Raw genomic sequence first — 20,851 nt, 5'->3', positions numbered from 1 at the left:
TGTATGTTTGATAATGACATTGCTTGCGTGACCTGTTAACGCTGGCTGATGTGAATACTGACTATCAAGCGAAATATCAGTTTGTTTGCTACCTCTGCCCTGCATTACAAAGAAAATTGCCACTGCACTACCACTGATTTGAGGAGGAATAAATTTAGTTTGTGTGCAGTTGCAGGAAGGGAGGGACTGGGCAGAAGTCTATCCTTTTCCATCTGTATTCTTGCATCTACCTGTTGTTACTGCATTTATGTCTCACAGAAGGTATTATCTATTTAGCTGGTGAAACTGGATGTGTCTGCGGAGCTGGAGACCTACAAGGGCACTCGACAGGGACTAGATGACATGTTCACTGAGGCGCGGAGACAGCTGAGAGAAGAGTCACGTATGCGCCAGGTGTGTGACCTTTGCTGATTGCCTTTAATGTAGTAGTTTCCTCTAGACGGTGATTGTGTTGAATTCCCACAGTAATGACAGGTCACTGTGACAATGTTTTCACGTTAAGGTTATTTAGTCCTGGGTTTTTGTTGAAGAGAGGTTGTAAAGGCAGGAGTGCTGAAGTAGTTACAGAGACTGCCTGTGTCAGTAGGTTAACAGGGCTTTTTTTTTTTTAAAAGCAGTTATAACAATGGAAGGGGAGTGGCCAGTTCTCCCAGATCAGGCTTTCTAGTGTTTTAGCAGTAGAAGCTGTTTGGCTCCCAGGAGGATCGCAAGCATCAATAAATGATTCCTAACTGTGAATTTCTCTGAAATCTCCCTTGATGTTTTTTCCTCCTGGATTGGAAAACTGCACGCAAGACTCTGTCTGAATTTACCTTTTTGCCAAGGGATGTGTTGATGGAACAGTTAATTAGTACTAGGTACTGTATCTATTACTCAGTTAAGTTTCCCAAGTCTTACCAAATCGTATTAATGTGGGAAGGAATGTTATAATCTAGGTGGGATTGGGAAAAGGTTAGGGTGGCTATGACTGATGGTGAAAAGGACAGAGGAGGAAATGTACTTGGGCCAGAGATATGAGTGGAGTATAGAACCCAGAATTCTCTCAATTTAGGATAGAGAGCTTGAGGATTTCATTGACCTTTTGACGTGAAGGCTTTGTTTGCTGTCACTGCCACTGTAACTGCAGGGCACCCATTCACTACACATGTAAGTTCTGCCATTAGAAGTTGTACTTTTGAATAGAAAAATATGCTTTATGACACATGACTTCGAGGAAAGAAGCAAATGTACCTTAGTCAGATTTGCAGAATTTGCTAAAATAGTTTGAAAGGCAGGTTTCAAGAGGGATGCAAGTAGTTTACAGAGAAATGTTGATAGGTTAAGTGAATGGTCAAAAAGTTAGCAAATAGAGTGTAATGTTGGAAAATGCCAAATTGTTTATTTTGGAAGAAAGTACAAAAGAACAGTGTTTAAATGGAGAAAACTGCAGTGAGCTACAAAACAAATGAACTTGGGGATACTTGTGCATGAAACATGAGCACAGGTGCAGCAGGTAATCAGAAAGGCCCTCCTTTCAAATGGGTTGGTGTATAAAAGGGAAGTCTTACTGCAGGTGTACAAGGTACTGATGAGACTACATCAGCAGTACTATGAGCAGTATTAGTCCCTTCACTTTAAAGAAAGATATTGTTTCATTGAAAGCCATTCAGAGACATTCACTAGGATGATCCCTGGTATGGAGTGATTGTCTAGCACCAAAGGGTGCTAGACAGAATAAAAGGGTGCCAATTTAAGGCTGAGATGAAGATGAATTTCTTCTAAGTGTTGGGAGTCTTTGGAACTGCTTGCCAGAGAGAGCTGTGGGTGCAGAGAACTTTGTGCTGAGAGGAATTTTGATCAGTAGGGGAATCGAGGGTCATGGGGAAAGGGCAGGGAAGGGAATTGAGGAATGCCAGTTCAGCCATGATCTAATTGAATTGCAGAGCAGGCTCTGAGTGGAATTGCCTACTTCTGTTTCAGTTTCTTATGTGATTTGAATTGGATCCATCAGAATTAGATATAAAATTATTAAATCACTGATTCAGCAACTAAAGGGAGGAGTTATGCGGTGATAATGTTACTCTGCCTAGTAATCCAGAAACCCAGGCTACGATTCTTGGGGCTTTTGTTTGAATGCCACTGTAAAACTTAAATTCAATAAAATGTAGAATTAAAAGCTAACCTAATGGCAACAGCTTAATTAATGTCAATTCTCATAAAGAGAAAAGCTATCTGATATACCAGTGCCCTTTAAGAAAGGAAATCTGCCATCCTTAGCCAATCTGGCCTTCATGTGACTCCAGTCCCACAACAGTGCAGTTGACTATTAAATGCCGTCTGGCCAGATAGAGATGCCCACTTCCCATTAACACATTTAAAAAGAAAATGCACAAGCTGACCACCATAAGGCTAGTGGAATAGCAATGGAAGTGGGAAAGAGGGGTGAGAAAGAGGCAGCAATAATGGGTATGTCACTTCTGGGTTCCAGGCGCCCAGTGATGACAGTGGCTTTCTGTTGGAATGTGCTGTTAGGAGGAAAAGTAGCTATTTCCTGATATCATTCATGAATAGATTACTTTCAATTTAAAGATTAAACCCATGATTCTGAATTTCCCATGCCGGAAGATGTTTCTTACCAATTACCCCCTCAGATCATTCTGACATTCTAAATACATTGACCAGACTATTCTTCAGTTTTCTAAATCAGTAAGAGACAATTTTGGACAACTTTCTAACCCCTTAAGTATTGGTTTAAAAGAAGAATTCTGGTGAATCTGTGCTTTACCCCAGCCAAAAAGACCAAAAAAAAATCTTCCTGAAATGCAGTGTCCATAACTGAATGAGGATTCTTGATTTGTGTCTGAAACGTACAGGGACCAAGGTTTTTTGGATCTGGTAATGTGTAATGAGATAGGATTAAATAATATTAACAATAAAAGATTATCTAGATACCAGTAATATGATTTTTGATTTTAATTTGAAATTGAGAAATTCAGGCATGAGCTAGTGTCTTGCCCTTTAAATGGCCTTTATTTGAGTTTATTGTTATGGACCAGATCAAACCCCCTTCAAATATTTCCAGGAGATAGCTTAAACTTTTTTGTTTAAAGGCAAGTGTAAGGTGCTGTGTTCCAGATGTAATTTGATTGGTTACACTACTTGGCCTTTAGCAAAACACACTTTATTCTTACCCTACAGTTAACATGCAAGCAAAAGGAGGAAGAATTGGTAACTTTAACTCAATCGGAAAACCTCCGGGTGCTCTGGTTTCCTCCTACAGTCCAAAGATGTGCAGGTTAGATGAATTGGCAATGCTAAATTGCCCATAGTGTTCAGGGATATGTAGGTTAGGGGCATTAGTCAAGGGAAATGTAGAGTAATAGAGGGTTGGGGGGGGACACTCTTCAGAAGGTCGGTGTGGACTTGTTGGGCCAAGTGGCCTGTTCCCACACTGTGGGGATTCTATGAAAAGAATAATGGAACAGTTGCTGTTTAGTTTTTAAATGATCTGATATAGTAATATATTGGGGCTCAGTTGTCAGGGACCAGGGTTCAGTTCCAGCCTCGGGCAACTGTGTGGAATTTGAGCGCTCTCCCCATGTCCGTGTAGGTTTCCTCCCACAGTCCAAAGATTTGCAAGTTAGGTGAATTGGCCATGCTAAATTGCCGTGGTGTTAGGTAAAGGGGTAAATGTAGGGGAATGGGTGTGGGTGGGTTGCTCTTCAGAGATTCGCTGTGGACACATTGGACCGAATGGCCAGTTTCCGCAATAGGGGTTCTATGGACTCCTTCGCAAAGGCAAGGAAGATAGATTGTCTCATGTGCAGCTTTTATCCAGTTCAGGAGAAAAGGACAAGAGAGAGAAAACCTCCTGTTTTTTTTGCTCTGGTTGAGAGATGTAACAGCTTCCATGGCCAACTTCAAAATCCCCTAACTACTGAAAGCTAAACTAAACTCCTGGTTTTCTGGGAGCCTGTCTCCATACATGCTGCTTCTACTGTTCCAATTTTTAAATAAATACCCACAGCCTCTCAAGCTGTTTACTTAATTGGCTTGGACAAGGCAGCTTATCACCTGTGGCTCAAAACCTCTCCAAGCAAAATGCACCCTTAAAACCATAGTATCACATTATGAAAACCGAACTGGTAAAAAGTGCCATGGGAAAAATGATTTAAACAATCATAGTGCATTCAAGCAGAGTCATCATGGGTTTTGTGAATGGGATATTGTTTTTAAAATGTAATTGTTCTTTAGGCATGTACAAAGTTGGTTGATCTTCTTCCCATCTCCCTGCCCCATGCTGTTATCCCCATTATTCCGTGGCTCCTCCCTCCCTCTCTTTTCTGGCATCCCACCACCACCACAATCTCCCTCTTATGTTCTTTCCTCGCTTAACATCACCTCTCCTTCCTTGACTTTTCTTCGCTGTCCTCTTTGCTTCTGTCCCCTGTTTCTTGTGGGTGAATGGTGACATAGCTGAGGCTTTTTTTATTGCTTGGCAGGATGTAGAGTGTGACCTTTTGGTACAGATTAACATGAAGCAGGAGATGGAGCTGGCCATGAAACTGTTGGAGAAGGATATCCATGAGAAGCAGGATGCACTGATAAGCCTTCGGCACCAGCTTGAGGAGGTGAAAGCTATTAACGTGGAGATGTTTCAGAAGCTCAAAGTAAGTAGCTTTGTGCCATGTGTTGATTTCCAACGTGTGAAATTAAAAACACTTTGAAAACAAATACTGAGATGACCAATTGCTGTTGAAGTAAAGCTCTCTTGCATGCAATCTAGTCTTGAGGTTAAGTAGGTACTTCAACCTCATTCTCGTGAATGTAGAAAGTAGAAATTACTCAGAGGGTCCAGCTATCATTCTAGTAAATCTGTTTCTTCTTTCAAGGTCAATATATTCACCCCAGGGTAGTTCTCTGAACTGCTTGCAGTAGTCAGGATCTGTAGATGCAATCTTAACATGGTTTTATATAGCTGCAGCATAAATTCTATGGAAATGTGTTCCATTTCTTCCGATAGGCCTGAATTATTTTCTGCACCCCGTTCATGGAGTTTTAATGATCTTGTACTTTTTCATGATTTAGAAAGTACTCTGTCTGTCCTATTTAAGTCCAAAGTGTTTACCCATATTAAAATCCATTCATTACATGCTCATTTATTTACTATAATCAGTGTGTCCAACAAGTTTTATGTTTCTACCCATATTCCTATTTTTATTATTCATTCATGGGATGAGGACATTGCTGGTGTTTTCCCTAAGGTAGTGGTGAACTGCTACAGTCAATTTGCTGTAAGTGGATCTATCATACCATTACAGAACATATTTCAGGATTTTGATTTCCATGAAACTGAAAGAATGTCGCAATGTTTCGAAGTCGGGGCAGTAAGTGGCTTGGTGGGGAACTTGTAGATGGTGGTGTTTCCGTATGTCACCTTGTCCTTCTAGATGATATTCGTTGTGTGTTTTGAAGGTGTTGTCTAAGGAACCTCGGTGAAATTCTGCACTGCTTCCTGTAGATGAGTGTTGATGGTGGAGGGAATGCAGGTTTGTGGATGTGATTCCAGTCAAGTGGTTGCTTTGTCTTGGGTGGTTTCAAGCTGCTTGAGTGGTGTAGAATCTACACTTATCCAGGCAAGTGGGGAGTATTCCATCTCACTCCAGACTTCTTGTAGAGAGCAACATTCCCTCCAAGCTGCAAGTGTGCGCAGCTGCTCCATTGTTCCATGCACGGTGATTGGCATCAGTACGCTGATCACGGTATTGACTTCTCATTCTGGAGTTTGCTGCTGTGCACAAGACTCAGGCCCTGGTAAAAAACTTAGTGGGAATACTGGTGGATAAGCTTTGAGTCAGGAGGTCACTTACTCTGCAGGATTCCTAGCTTCTGACTTGCTGTGGGGGCCACAGTATATCGCAAGCCCAGTTCAGTTTCTGGTCAGTGATAACTCCAGTGTTAGGTTCTTTTTCTTGACGTTCTTACACACTTGATGCAATTGCAATACACCAACTTCTGTGGGCAGCGAAAATTTATTAAGAAAGTACAAGCTTTTGGAGGAATCCTTGACACTCTTCGTGGGGCTTGTGGAGCCATGTCAAGAGATTCCTCTCTGAATGAGGGAACAGTCCTCCTTTATACAGGATTTTACAGCACAGTCACATGCCACCAATGACACAATGTAGTGATTTGATTATTTCCAGAAACATGTGATTAGATCATTCCTTAACTGCAGGATCTGATTTAAATTGTTTCTAAACCGCAGGGCCTGATTTGGTTCTTAACTGCAGCGGTCTTATTCTTTCTTAACTGCAGGAGATGGCTGTGTGAATTGATTCTGAATTGCAGGAGCTGACTATGTAAATGTTTACATTCTGCCCAGAACATCCAATTTCTTACAGGTCAGCAGAACAAATTAACTCTAACATCTCTCCAGGACATTAACAGTGGAATTCAGTGACAGTAATGCTGTTGAATGTCTTTGGGCAAAGATTAGGTTCTCTGTTGCTGGAGATGGTCATTGTCTACCACTTGTCAACTGAAATTTAGATATGGTCTGTGTCTTTCTGCATGTGGACATGGACTCCTCCCGTATCTGAGGAGTCACAAATGATGCTTAATATTGTATAATCATTTGTGAACATTCCCACTTCTAATCTTGCAATGGAAGGAGCATCATTGACTCCACCTATCAGCGAGTTTTCAGCCTGATTTTCAAAACAATATCTAGTATCTGAAGTTCTGAAGAAGGATCTGTGGACTTGAAGCGTTAACTTTTCTTTCTTTCCACAAGTGCCATACCTGCTGAGTTTCTGTTTTCTGCAGTTTGTTTTTGTTTCAGATTTCCAGCATCCACAGTTCTTAGTTTTATTACGGTATCCAGTATCATTCTGTCATTGGCTAATTTAGCTATGTATCTTTCTCTCCCATTATTTAAGTTGTTGATGATAGCAGTCACTATCTGAGGACACAAAGATACTCTTTTGAGGAGCATCACTAGTCATGTCCTGTTAATTACAATCCCTACCACTGTCCCAACAAGTTGTCTCTGGACAATTGATCAATAATCCAGAACAAGAACTGGCAGTCAGTTCCATGAGCTTCAACTGTAAGTGCCTTGTAAGAGACTGTTACCTAATTAAAATCACATTTCCCTATTTGCTACTACAATCACCTCTTCAAAATACAGGAGGTCTCTAATTTATGATTATCTGACTTACAAATATTCATACTTATTACATCCCTGCATGAGATTGCATTTTAAATAAAGCTACCTCACAGCACCATGGACCCAAGTTCAATTCCAGCCTCAGGCGACTGTCCTCTGTGGAGTTTTCACGTTCTCCCCATGTCTGCATGCAGTTCCTCCAAATGCTCCAGTCTCCTCCCACAGATCAATTGGCCATGCTAAATTGCCCATAGTGTACAGGGATTTCAGGCTAGGTGAATTAGCCATGGGAAATGCAGGATTATAGGGATAGGGTAGGGGGTTAGATGCTCTTTGGAGGGTCACTGGACTTGATAGGGCCCAAATGGCCTGCTTCCAGACTGTGCAGGCTGTCTATGTTCTATTCATATCCCCGACTTGTGTTCACCAATCCCTACTCTGTAGCTCTCCTCGCACCACCCCCACACCTGAAGAAGGGTTACACCAGAAGCGCTGACTTCTCCACCCCCTGATGCTGCCTGGCTTGCTGTATTCTTCTGACCTCCTGCTTGTCTATGTTTCATCTGACATACGAACATTTCCTATACTTAGGAATAGATGCTTTATATTGTCCCTGCATTGTGTTCTGATTTGTGTAGAAATTGACTTGTGAATGCAGTCAAACAAAAACCATTTGCAATTCAGAGATTGCCTGTATTCAGTCAGATTAATCATGTTTCATTTACTTGCTACTATTATGAAGATGTGGGTGTACTGTACCTTTTTAAGAAAGTGAAAAGCGAGCAGAACTACCTGAGAGCACCAAATGTTCTGAACAAGATATAATGTAACTTTTTTGGTCCAGCAACTGATTGCCTGGAGACAAAAAGAAATTCAAATTAGGCCAATAAGTTTAAATTATACCCTGAAAAATACCAAACTCCAATCAAGTTGAATTGAGTATATTGACAAGATTAAAAGCCAATGATTAAATCCGATGCTTTGGGGGTATAAGACTGGGAAAAATTGAACAGTTGAGGAGAACTGTCATAAAACCAACAGATGTAGGCTGCTAGTCAGAACTGTGAGGGATACCTGTCTACAGAAGGAGTTTGCACAGAGAAAAACATCGACACTGACTTCGCGAGCAAATCTACAGTGGAAGATATAAAGAGAAGGTTTGACAGCTGGCTGGTTTTGAAATTTGAATTTTTCAGTAAATCTTGATTGGGGGTTTTATCGGACTCCTTTTATAGAAGGGAAAGTAAAAGATTGGTTAGAGAGAAGAGTCATAAATAGTTAATTATTCTCTGTTATACTTTAAGAAATAAAGTTGTTAATTTTTACTTTAAATAGTTCTTGGCCCTTCAAATTTTCACAGATTACTGTATGGGATAAATCGTTTGTGTTGCTGTTTAAATTAAGCAGGAGGGTTTACCCCATAATGTAACACTACAAATTGACACTCAACCTCTGATCAGCTGAAAATTTTCAAACGTTCAGTCAGGATTTGTTAATTACAGGCTCCTACAGTTTCCCAATGAGGTTTAGGCTGTCGCTTTTCTAAATAAACTAAAGGACCAAAGCTCAAATCAAAAACTTTGAATGGTTATAGGTCAGGGAATCAGTGATGTTTTCATCCACCTCCTTTAAAATCCTGGAATGGAAACCGTCTGGACTTGAGTTTTACTTTAATATGGCACTGAATTTTTCCACTGCTAACTTGCATTAATCTTGGAAGCAAAGTCTTTATTCAGTACATTCACCATTTCCTCCTTTATCAACACCATCTATTGAAGGCAGCCTTGCCCTGAATCTTGAACCTTTGTAGTTATTTCATATTTCTTGTTTTCAAACAGTACATTGCACTTGATCATAACTTCAACCATCATTAGGCTTTGACTAAATCTGGCTCCTGACCCATTACTAAATCAAATGCATTTGTCCTTTTGTTGGTTCCAGGAAGTGCTGTTGATGAAAGCTGAATGGCACACAAATTCTTTCCTTTTCTCACCTGGCTAGTCTGTCTCTCGATTGGTTCGAAAGTAAAAATCTGCCATTAAAACTGCATGCAAAACTAATCAATGCATTTATGTAATCTAACACCTCACTGTTACTACAAGTGCATCTAAGCACAGCTCGCATGAGAGTCTGAAACCCTTTTCTATGCAGAAGGTCTGCATGCTTGCATCTTGTTGCATCCCCTCATCGTTGAAATTATTTTATTCTTCATATTAAGGCTTGTCTTCCCTACTAGCATTTTTCAGTTTTGCCTGTGGACTTAGAAACTGATATATTCAGTTATCTGACAGCCATTCCTCTAATAGTTTAATCATTTAATACCCACTAAGTTGTTTGTATTGATTCAGTTTGGTCCTCCTAGCACTCATCCATATTCATGGAGTTGATGAACTCCATTTCTAAGGTATTGCTTTGTGTTTCTTTGGAATCTAGGGTTCTGAAGACGGATTGAAGCAGAAACGTGAGATGATGACTCGGCTGGAGGAGAAGACCAACCAAGTGACAGCTGCAATGAAACGGATGGAGCAAAGGTACAACATCCCAGTCAATTCCTGACCCTTCTCCCCAGCTCTTGGAACGAAACGGTTTCATAGGTGCTGGCTCCTATTCTTTACCCTTTTGCTTATTCTTCATGTAGCACCTGAGTCAAGTAATGGAGCCTGCTATCACGTCTTCCCAAACCCAGCCAGCTAAATTTCTTCCAGTGGACACATAGTTTTTGACTTTCCTGAAACTTATCAGGAGTACATTCTTTGCCTATTTTAGTTTTCTAGGAGAAAGTGAGGACGGCACATGCTGGAGATCAGAGTCAAAATGTGTAGCATTGGAAAAGCACAGCCAGTCAGACAGTATCAGAGGAGTAGGAGAGATCTGATGAAGAGCTTATGCTCAATGTCAACTTTCCTGCACCTTGGATGCTGCCTGATCAGCTGTGCTTTTCCAGCGCCCCATTTTTTGACTATTTTCATTTTCTGCATATCTTGAGGGATTGATATTTCCTGTCATTTCCTGTCACGATGAGAGGATGCAACAAGATGCAAGCATGCAGACTTTCTGCATAGAAAAGGGTTTCAGACTCTTATGCGAGCTGTGCTTAGATGCACTGGTAGTAACAGTGAGGTGTTAGATTACATAAATGCATTGATTAGTTTTGCATGCAGTTTTAATGGCAGATTTTTACTTTCGAACCAATCGAGAGACAGACTAGCCAGGTGAGAAAAGGAATGAATTTGTGTGCCATTCAGCTTTCATCAACCTGATGCCCCAGACAATGCAGTTCCAATCAAAGCTGGGGAATTCCTGTCTGGCCTGGCTGAGTACCATTACAAAAGGAAAATTTGCTGCAGATTGGTTTATGGGTGTAACTGTTTTGCATGAATTTTGAATGAGAGAGAGCAGTTCATCTGATTCCAGTATGAAAGCAAAATATTGCAAATCCAAAATAAAGACAAAGTGGTTGGAAATGTGAAAATGCTGAGATTACCCAACTTGTTAGTTTTAATCTAATTCCAATCATTTACATTTTAAATATATATTTGCACCTTCCAGAATCAGAAAACAGGTATGAGCAGGTCAGATTTACAGATAATTTGATGATGGAATAACCTGGTGACTGCCACCATTTAGGCTCATATCCAGTTACAGAGGAGAGCTATTGGGATGCAAGGAATCTCAACCAAAGGTTTCCATAGGTTGAGGCCTGAAGACTTAGTGTATCAACAATAGACAATAGAAAATGAAAGGTTTTGTCCTTTGGCTAGATGGGCTCACGTGAAGCGATTCGTTGGTCTGGGAGCGAGCAAGGTATTGCTGATTATGAGCAGAGCTGACAGTACCTCTTCTGCATGTGTTGTGTAACCTTCGCTGCTCCCACTTATTCCTATCATTATCCATTGTATTGAGAAACATTACTGCTACTGTGTTTGGAACTGTCACTGCTATTAACATCTCTTTCTTTCTTCCCCTTTTATTTTCATTTTTATTTCCTGCCTCTTTGCTTCTCCCTATGTGTTCCATTTGATGACCTTAAGTGACAAAAATTTATTAGATCAAACCCGAACTGTTGCTATTTCTTGTCTGAAGTGTGTTGGTAGAGAGAATAATATTTAGAATTTCATTGCAACCTAATTCCTAATCAAATTAAAGGTGTAAGCTTAGTGTGTTCAGTGGGAATAATGTTAGAAAGCAGATTATGAAAGGGACAAAATGTTCTTCCAAACATAGGGTTAACCTATCTCTCATCTAAGATTTGATTTCATGAACTGCTTCTTCTTGCTCTTGCATTCTCTCATTGTATGCTGAAGCCTTTTTTTTTGGCACTTTTTATTTCTTCTTACACCCCCATTGCTTAGGCTCTTCCCATTTCACTGTAGGCACTACCACCCCCCCCCCCCCTAACCTCTCCAATGCACACACCCGCATTCCAACCCAGCGTCTTTCTCTCACTCTGCCCTCTGTCTCTTGGCTCCCTACTGTCTGGCTCCCCCAGTGATCCCGTCTTTCGGCCCACCCCTTCTCACAATACACTTCGCCATTGCATCTCTCTGCCTACCCTGTCCCTCTTCCTTTTCTCAGTTTGTAGAGTCTGTCCTCACAGCTTGCTTTCCTACCTTTTTTCAATCATCAGTAAATCTTGTTACTTTGTTCTGTTTTTTATATCTAAACGTTATCAATAAGGGATTTGATCCTTAAGGCTCTACACAAGCTACAACCTACCCACTTGAAAATGATCTATTTATTTCTGATTCTCTTGTCCTTAATCCATTGTAACGGCAGCTTACATTTGTAGGGCTTCCAAGGTCATTCACAGCAGCATAATAAAGGCAAATTATGCACTGAGCCATAAAAGGAGAGAGTAGGCAAATGAGCTTGGTCAAGGAGGTGTTTTGAGGAGCCTTTTAAAAGTGAAGAGGCGCAGAAATGGATTCCAAATCCTGGGGTCCAGGCTACTGAAACAGTGGACAGAGTGAAGTGAGAGAATATGTTGACTGGTTGGGCGTGTGAGACTGAAGGAGATACTGATATGTTGAGAGGGGCAGACCACAGATTGACTTGAAAGCAAGGTTGAGATTTTTAATGCTGGACTTGGGTCAGTGAGCACTGGGAGTATGTGGGAGGTGGGGTGGGGCAGGATTTGGTGCCAGTAAGGGCAGCATAGATTTAGATCCTCTCAAATTTATGAGGGGTAGAAAGTGAGTTACTGAGAGGGAATGTATTGGAATGTGGAGGTGACAGAAGCAGGGGTGAGGGTTCCAGTGGGGTATCAGCGGAGATAGTGAAGTCAGATGATGTATACAGTAGAAGCAGTCCATCTCCATGGTTGGAAGTTGATCTTGGATGTTAATGTTGTTGTGAATAGTTTGGTGCAGCCTTAGTTTCCAAGGCGAGGGATGGTTTCAGTGGCTGGTGAATGGAGTTTGCCAGAGGGACTGAAGACAAAGGTGACTGAAGACTGAAGCCTTCCCCATATTTATTTGGAGGAAATTTCTATTTATCAATACTGGATGTTGGATAATTAAGAGTGGAGAAATTGAGTGGTGGTCATGAGGTTGAGTTGGGTATTTAGCAAAACACTCTCAGGTGTTGAGAGTCTTAGGAAGACTATCTCTAAAATTAGTGGAAGTAGAGTCCTTGAATATTTTTAGGGCAGAAGTAGACAGTTGTTAAGCAAGGGAGTGCAAAGTTATCAGGGTAAGTGAGAATATGGATTTGAGGTTACAGTCAGATCATTATGAACATCATCATCTTATTGAACAGGCTTGAGGAACTGATTGGCCGACTACTGATGCATCTACATTGGCATACATGTGGGAAACTAACATGAATTTTGATGTCTCCCAGGGCAACATGCAGTAGGAGGGAGCCAAGGATCAATCCTTGAATGCCAGCGATGATAGTTTGAGGAGGAGAAGCTATTGCAAATGATGACTTGTCTATGCTAAAATATTACTGCTAAGCCAGGGAACCTTATGTAATAATCCTGTCGATGTATTGAATATCTTGTGAAAATCCAATGATGCAGTATCCTTGTATCTATTCTGCTCATTACATTCTTGACATTACAAATATACTGGCTGAGCAGAGTTTTCCTCTTTATAAATCACATTGAATTCTATCTACTTATGATTTCTACATGGCTTGTTTTCACACAGTGGTGAATTCTCGCACTTTCCTGAACACGTGGAATTTGTTTTTTTTCTCTCTATCTCCTTTCCCTTTGCATCTGCTCTCTTCCAAACCTCTGGTAACATTGAATGATTTTGCATATAGCTATCTCACATAGATTACAAATTCCAGACATTCGGGTCCAGGGGAATTTGTCAGATTTGTAAACCCATTAATCTTTGCAGTATTTCTTCCTCACCAATATTAGTCACATTAAATTCTTTGTTCTCATTAAATTCGTGCTTCTCCTCAGTTTCTGCATGTTCTTTGTGTGGAGGCCCACTCCCTCTTGTACGTTATAAATTCTTCTGTCTCAAGAGACTCACACTTGCACTCATTTGTTTTCTTTTACTAGTTTTTGGTGCTATTTAACAGTCTGATTTTAAATTTCTTCAAACTTTATTCTCATTCTATATTAGCCCACATTACTAATTTTTTGGTCATCCTTTGCTGGCTCTTAAAACACTGAATCTTCAAGCTGGTTGATTTATTTTCATACTTTAAGCTTTTTTGTTTCATCAAACTGTATATTGAGCATCTTTTAATTAGCCATAAATGAATAATTTCAGCTGTGCAGTTTTTATTTCCAGGACCTATATTTTCAGTGCATTGTCCTTTCAGATCTGTAATGCCTGTGATGTCACTATGCTCTCCTCCCTTTCTTTTTGTTCACTCTCTCCTTCTTGCTTTCACTCTTTCTATCTCCTTGTGTGTGTCTCTTCCCACACCAGTCTCTATTCCCCAGATGTTTTTGCTGTGCTTGGCAGAACACTCCTGCTCTCCAATTCGATCTTTAAGCTCCATCCTCCTGCACTTGCCTGCACTGCCCCCTCCCCGCCCCAGAAAAACCTCAAACTCTCTTTATCTCGCCCCCCTCCCCCCCAACCTTCATTCATCATCCTTCATACACCCTTTGTCCACTTTGCACCTTTGCTTCCCCTGCCCCCCACCTACTCATTGCTTCCCCACTCCCCAAACTCTTCATTAGTCCTGTTATTTCTTGGGTTGGATTGCTGTTTCAGTTCCTAGTTTGTGATTGACTGCCCTTTATATGGTGATGCTTGGTGAGGCACCTCTGGAACTGGTGCTTGTGAACCAGCCAACACCTTACTGAGAAAAAGGAAAATATTAGTCAGCATATTTGGGAGAAAAAAGAGACAACTGGATTGAATAAAATCTGAAAGGATCAGTGCTTGAGCTTGACCACAGTGTGTGGTAGGATTTCTGCAACTTGCAAGTAAATAAAAAAAAAACTCAGTACTGAGACAGATGTGTTTAAGGGTTGTGGGCAATATTGTATTATTGAAATTCCTTCATAGGGAGCTTGATCTTTCAGTGTATTACATAAGGTGGAGCTAGCCATAAGTGTCATTTCCTGGTTAATTTTCACATTCTCTGTGATTTCAGTGCTATTGTTTGATTTTCCAATCTTTACTAGACCAGTAACATTGCTGTGTTCAATATGCTGGGAAACACTGCGGTTGTTCTTTCATTAAGGAGTCATTAAAAATTGTAAATTAGAAGCCGTGGTGTCTGCTTCTTGGTTGATTTTGCTAAGCTGGGATCACATTCCCAAATGTTTAATTTGCCGATGCTTGTTTCCTGTTGTTTGGTTCTTTTTTTTTGGTTTTTGCTCTATTTTCCACCCCTCCCCCTTGGTGTGAGCATCAGTTTTACCCAGAGTTGATTTAAATTGCACCAGATTGCAGCAAGCAGAAAAGGATCAGCATACAGCAGAGAAGGGGAGCGACAAGTTCAAACGTGAACTGGAACACAAAGTGGAGAACCTGGAGCAAGAGATGGAACAGAAGGAACAGCAGCTGTAAGCACCGGGGCAGAAACGGGGATCAGTGAACAAAATGGAACTTTTTTTAGATAAACGTTTTAACTGCGTCTGCTGGGCATTGATTGTTAATATTGACAGTTGAGGAACTCTAACATGAAAAGCTGTAATATTCTAAATGGTGCAATGTCTACATAAAGTCGCAGCAGTTGGGAGCAGTCAACCTATTCTTCATTTATTCTTCAATTTCCCAATCCCTTCTTTGGCTGCTGTCTTTCAGCCGCTCCCCGCAAACAGTCTCTCCACAGACATTCATTGGAAGAGTCAAGATGATAGAACTTGGACTGGAGCCTTAAATAATTACAAAGTATGAGGTCACAGATTCCTAAAGTAGATTCGGAAATTAAATTGGGATAAACTAGTATGTCTGAAATGGAGACCTTTTCAACAAATATTTTGTTAATTGTAAAGGAATATAGTTTTTATTGAGAGATTGAAAATTCTGTGGTGGAGAATGATCAAGCACAGCTAATTAGAGTTTTAAAAAAATATATTATTTAAAATAAGGGGCTTTAAGATTGTCAAAAATAATAATCCTGAAGAGTCGGGAAATTTTAGGAAGCAGCCCAAAATCTTTTTCTAAAGAGTAGAAGGAGGAGGGATGGAAAGGAGAGGCAGTGGAAGTGGAAGATGGTGGTGTGGTGTTAATATCACTAGTGATCCAGAACCCCAGGCAAATATTCTGAGAACGCATATTTGAATCCCACCATGTTTAATGGTGACATTTCACTTCAATAAAAGTCTGGAATTTAAAAAAAAAACGCCAACTAATGGTAACTATATAACCATTGTCAGTTGTTGCAAAAATCCATCGAAATTACCAACCTTATCTGGTCTGGCTTTTGTGATTTCAAACTCTCAAAGATGGGGTTAACTCTTAATTACTCCCTGAAATGGCCCAGTCAATCAGTTCAAGGGCAACGAGGAATGGACAGCCAATAAATATTTTTTTTAAAAAATTGATTATGCAAGTAAACTAGCAAAAAAAAGTGAAAATCAATTGTAATTCTACAAGTCTGTAAAAAAGGAAGAATTCTGAAAGTAAATGTTGATTCCTTCCAGAATAAATAAATCAAGAGCAAAGAATAGGACAGAAAGAAATGGCAGATTAACCTATTAACGAATAGGTTGGGTTTGCTTTTATAGTAGAAGGTACAAAGAACCTTCCCAAAATAGCAGGGAATTGCAAGTCTGGGGAGAAAAACTGGAACATATACCCCTTTAAGCATTGTTTCTTAAATCAAAACAATCATGATTCATAGAATCCATACAGTGTGTGAACAGGCCACTTCTGGGTGGGTTGTTCTTTGGAGGGTTGGTGTGGACTTGTTGGGCCGAAGGGGCTGTTTCAACATGTAGGGAATCTAATCTAATCTAAAGTCCACACTAATCTTCTGAAGAGTATCCCACCCAGACCCATTCCCCTACCCTATTGCTCTGCATTTTTCATGACTAATGCAACTAACCTACACATCCCTGAACACTGTGGGCAATTTAGAATGGCCAGTTCACCTAACCTGTGCATGTTTTGACTGTGGGAGGAAACTCACGCAGACACACGGAAAATGTGCAAACTCCACACAGACAGTCGTCAGAGTCTGGAATCAAACCCAGGTCCCTGGCGCTGTGAGGTAGCAATGCTAACCACTGGGCCGTCTGCTTGATTGATCTTCAATCATACCCTTTATTCCCTATCTCCTTTAGTCTAACAAAAATCCATCAATCTCTGCTTTTAAAATAAGCAATTGAGCCAGCATCTGATGCCCGTTGTGGCTCCCAAATCTTGCTGCCTTTTGCATTATAAAATTATTTCTAATTTCACTGTGTCGCTCAAATCTTAAGATTAAGACCTGACTCAACCTATTTCGATTAGTTCCAATCTACATAACAGTAATTAATGTTAGTTTTTAAAAACTTGTTAGAAAAATTAATTTGACTAAAAATTGACAATTCCCCAGACTTGATATCTTACAAGTCTGTAAAAAAGTAAGAATACTGAAAATAAATGTTCGATTCCTTCCAGAATAAATAAATCAAGAGCAAAGAATAGGATAGAAAAAAATGGCAGATTAACCTATTAGCGAATAGGTTGGGTTTGCTTTTACAGTAGAAGGCACAAAGAACCTTCCCAAAATAGCAGGGAATTGCAAGTCTGGTCCTGAAACAGCAAGACTGCAGACAGGTGCAGATGTTTGGTCCGATGCAGGGATTGGTTGCAGTATCTGGTGTAACAATCTAGCATAAATGATCATCAAAGTAGGGGAACAGTGGGACGGTTTTCTTTGTGCATAAGAAGTGTATTAATTGGATGTCCACGCGAGAATATTTCTTGGGTTCAGTGCCCTTTGGTGACTTCCTATCCTCTATGATCTGGAGAGCTTGCTTATAGCTCGCTGACTCATTAATAACTGTTTCGGTGCATTGTGACAATTGTTAAAAATCACACACCCCAGTCCAACACCGGCATCTCCAAACTGTGACAATTGGTCCTTTTGCAGTATGTTTGATGCCACTCTTTGTTGTCACATGCCTTTTCTCTTTTGATCAGATGGAATGAAAAGCAATCTCAAGTCACCTGTGAGTAAACAAACTGGTTGATCTGCCATATAATACATGATTTAACGGAACACTGTAGGGAACACCTGTATGTTATTGCTGCTCACAGAGGAGTGACACAGTTGTCCCTGTTGGTGGGCTACATTCTAAGTTAGTAGTTACTAAATTGGTATTAATTATTTTACCTGCCATATGTGTTTGTATCTGAGCCTGGAACAAGTTGGGTCTCTTTGCAACAGACTACAGAATGAACCCTTGGTTTTGCACTGGTCCACACTCAAGGAAGACCAAAACTAACCTCTAAAACCTTCCTTCATTATGGAGAGTACCGTGCCTTTATCTGCACAGCTGAGCTCCAGTCTCTCACTGTCAATTTATTCAAATCTCATGGTGTCAAATGCTATGGGTGCTGCAGACTAACTTTTCCATTGTCTCGAGTCTGCCCTGTCTATTTGAGAAGCCTTTTATTTGGTACTGCATTCAGTTGTCCCTATTACCATTTTAGACTGCTAGATTATTTCTAGGGATTAACTTTTTCACTTAGCAAACACAACTATTTTTTAGTATCCGTCTAAGCTAAAATCCTTATTGAGCTAAACCGGGTTGGGTTTCAAATGCTATCTAACTTGCTTCTGGGAGCTTTCCATTATATGCTGTGGCTGTGTGTGTGATTTGGAAATGCTGGTGTTGGACTGGGGTGTACAAGTTTAAAAATCACACACCACCAGGTTATAGTTCAACAGATTTAATTGGAAGCACACTAGCTTTCGGAGCGACGTTCCTTCACCAGGTGGTAGTGGAGGGCTCAATCCTAACACACAGAATTTATAGCAAATATTTAGTGTGATGTAACTGAAATTATACATTGAAAAATTGATTGATTGTCTGTTAAGCCTTTCATCTGTTAGAATAACATAAATGCATGCAGTTTTTGAGCAAAGTACAATGTAACCCTGCAAGTACAAATTCACCCCACAAAATATGTGTGTTCATGTGGGTCTTTGTCTGTGTGTGTGTGTCTGTCTAGGTTGGGGGTTGTGAGTGTGAGAATGTGTGTGTGTGTGTGTGTGTGTGTGTGTGTGTGTGTGTGTGTGTGTGTATAGTGAGTGCAGAGTGTCTTAAGTCTGTGAGGGGGTGGATGTGGGAGTGTGTGTCTGTAAGGGTGTATGTCTTGTATTTGAAGGCTGAGTTGGCTGTGAATTAACAGGGTGCAACTGGAAACAGATCTGAAGATTGAAAAGGAGTGGAGACGGGCTCTACAGAATGATCTTCAGAGGGAGAGTGAGACCATCTCCGAACTGAGGGCTCAAACCCTACAACTCAGCACCCTAAAGAAGGTACTGGAAATATATGCAACACTCACATTTCGGAACATCAGGACAGCTAAGTTTGATGGTTCTCTTTGTATCCATATACATTCTGTCAGCATGGGAAAAATAAGATTATCCTGTTTAGTGAAAATCTTAGCTATCCTTGAATGCTGACAGTTGAAGTGACTCTCTAAAATGTCATTATTTGCTTGTTTTTGACAGCTGAACTTGGTTAATCTGTATCTGTATTGTCTGCCTTGATTTTGTTTTTGCTGTCTACCTTATCTCTGTAATGCCCCATTCTGATTTTCTCATTTACCTGTATTGTGAGTTAGCATTCTCCTTTTGCTTCTTCTATTTTGTCTCTTATACTAAATCTCATTGTCTTTCTTCATACTCTCCATAAGACCATAAGAAATAGAAACAGGAATAGGCCGTTTGGCCCGTCATCTCTGCCATAATAGGGCCATGGCTGATCTGACTTGCCGAGCGTCCACTTTTCTATCATTTCCCCATTATCTTTGTTTCCGCTACTGGTAAAGAATTGTCCATCTCAGCCTTGATTATAAACAAGGACTCTGCCCTCATAGCTGTCTTTGGCAAGGGGTCCCAAAGGCGCTTAACTCTCTGAGAAGAAATTCCTTCCCATCTCAATCTTAAATTGGTGACTCTTTATTCTGAGAATTTGCCCTATGGCCTTACACTCTTCTAGCAGAGGGAGCATCCTCTTGGCATTTAACTTGTCAAGCTCCTTAAGAATTCTGTTTCAATGAGATTACCTCTCATTCTTCCATTCAAATTCCAAAGAGTAGAATTAAAACCTGTTTAGCCTTTGCTCATGAAACAATCTCTCCACCAGAGATCATTCTCGTGAACCATCTGATTTGTCTCCAATGATGATACTTTTCCTTAAAGGAACCAAACCTGCGGCCGTTCCCCTTAAGAACAAGTATACCATTTTGGATACTTGTGGGGGAGACGACATACCAGGGGTAAGCAATGGGGTTCAGGCCTCTGGCACAGAGCCTGTCCTCGTTGCTCAGAAGGGAAGGGTGGAGAAGAGCAGAGCAATAGTTATTGGGGACTCGATAGTTCGGGGCACAGATAGGCGGTTCTGTGGGGGCGAGAGAGACTCATGTTTGGTATGTTGCCTCCCAGGTGCAAGGGTACGTAACGTCGCTGATCGTGTTTTCCGGGTCCTTAATGGGGAGGGGGAGCAGCATGAAGTCATGGTCCACATTGGCACCAACGACATAGGTAGGAAGAGGACTGAGAATGTTAGGCAGGCTTTCAGGGAGCTAGGTTGGAAGCTCAGAGTTAGAACGAACAGAGTTGTTGTCTCTGGTTTGTTACCCGTGCCACGTGATAGAGAGTCGAGGAAAAGGGAGAGAAAACAGTTAAATGCGTGGCTACAGGGATAGTGCAGGAGGGAGGGATTCCGGTATCTGGATAACTGGGGTTCTTTCTGGGGAAGGTGGGACCTCTATAAACAGAATGGTCTACACCTGAACCTGAGGGGCATCAGTATCCTTGGGGAGAGGTTTGCTAGTGCTCTTGGGGTTTTAAACTAACTCGACAGGGGCATGGGAACCTACACTGTAGCTTTAGGGTGCAGGACCTGGAGTGTAGGGAGGTTAGAAACATGGCATCAATCTCAAAGGAGGGTGCCTGTAAACAGGAAAGTGGCTTGAAGTGTGTATACTTCAATGCAAGAAGTATACGAAATTAGGTAGGTGAACTTGCAGCGTGGGTTGGTACCTGGGACTTCGATGTTGTGGCTATTACGGAGACATGGGTAGAACAGGGACAGGATTGGCTGTTGCAGGTCCC

General features: G+C 40.9%; 1 protein-coding gene across 6 annotated transcripts in view; it reads left to right on the top strand.

The window, feature by feature from the left end:
• rufy2 (RUN and FYVE domain containing 2) overlaps positions 1–20,851 on the top strand; it is an 88,874-nt gene that overhangs the window by 38,509 nt on the left and 29,514 nt on the right. For 4 of the 6 annotated variants that reach the window (XM_043712252.1, XM_043712253.1, XM_043712251.1 and 1 more), the window contains 5 exons: positions 277–393; positions 4,482–4,649; positions 9,581–9,678; positions 15,015–15,134; positions 18,919–19,048. In XM_043712252.1, the coding sequence (XP_043568187.1) occupies positions 277–393; positions 4,482–4,649; positions 9,581–9,678; positions 15,015–15,134; positions 18,919–19,048 (633 nt within the window). Of the gene's footprint in view, positions 1–276; positions 394–4,481; positions 4,650–9,580; positions 9,679–11,178; positions 14,546–15,014; positions 15,135–18,918; positions 19,049–20,851 lie in introns of those variants that run through there. The other 2 variants (XM_043712257.1, XM_043712256.1) reach the window with 1 other exon arrangement.

This window comes from Chiloscyllium plagiosum, chromosome 22, assembly GCF_004010195.1.
Source record: "Chiloscyllium plagiosum isolate BGI_BamShark_2017 chromosome 22, ASM401019v2, whole genome shotgun sequence".
NCBI classification, from domain to species: Eukaryota; Metazoa; Chordata; class Chondrichthyes; order Orectolobiformes; family Hemiscylliidae; genus Chiloscyllium; species Chiloscyllium plagiosum.
Note: the sequence above shows the minus strand (reverse complement) of the source record. Positions and strands in the feature narration are given on the sequence as shown.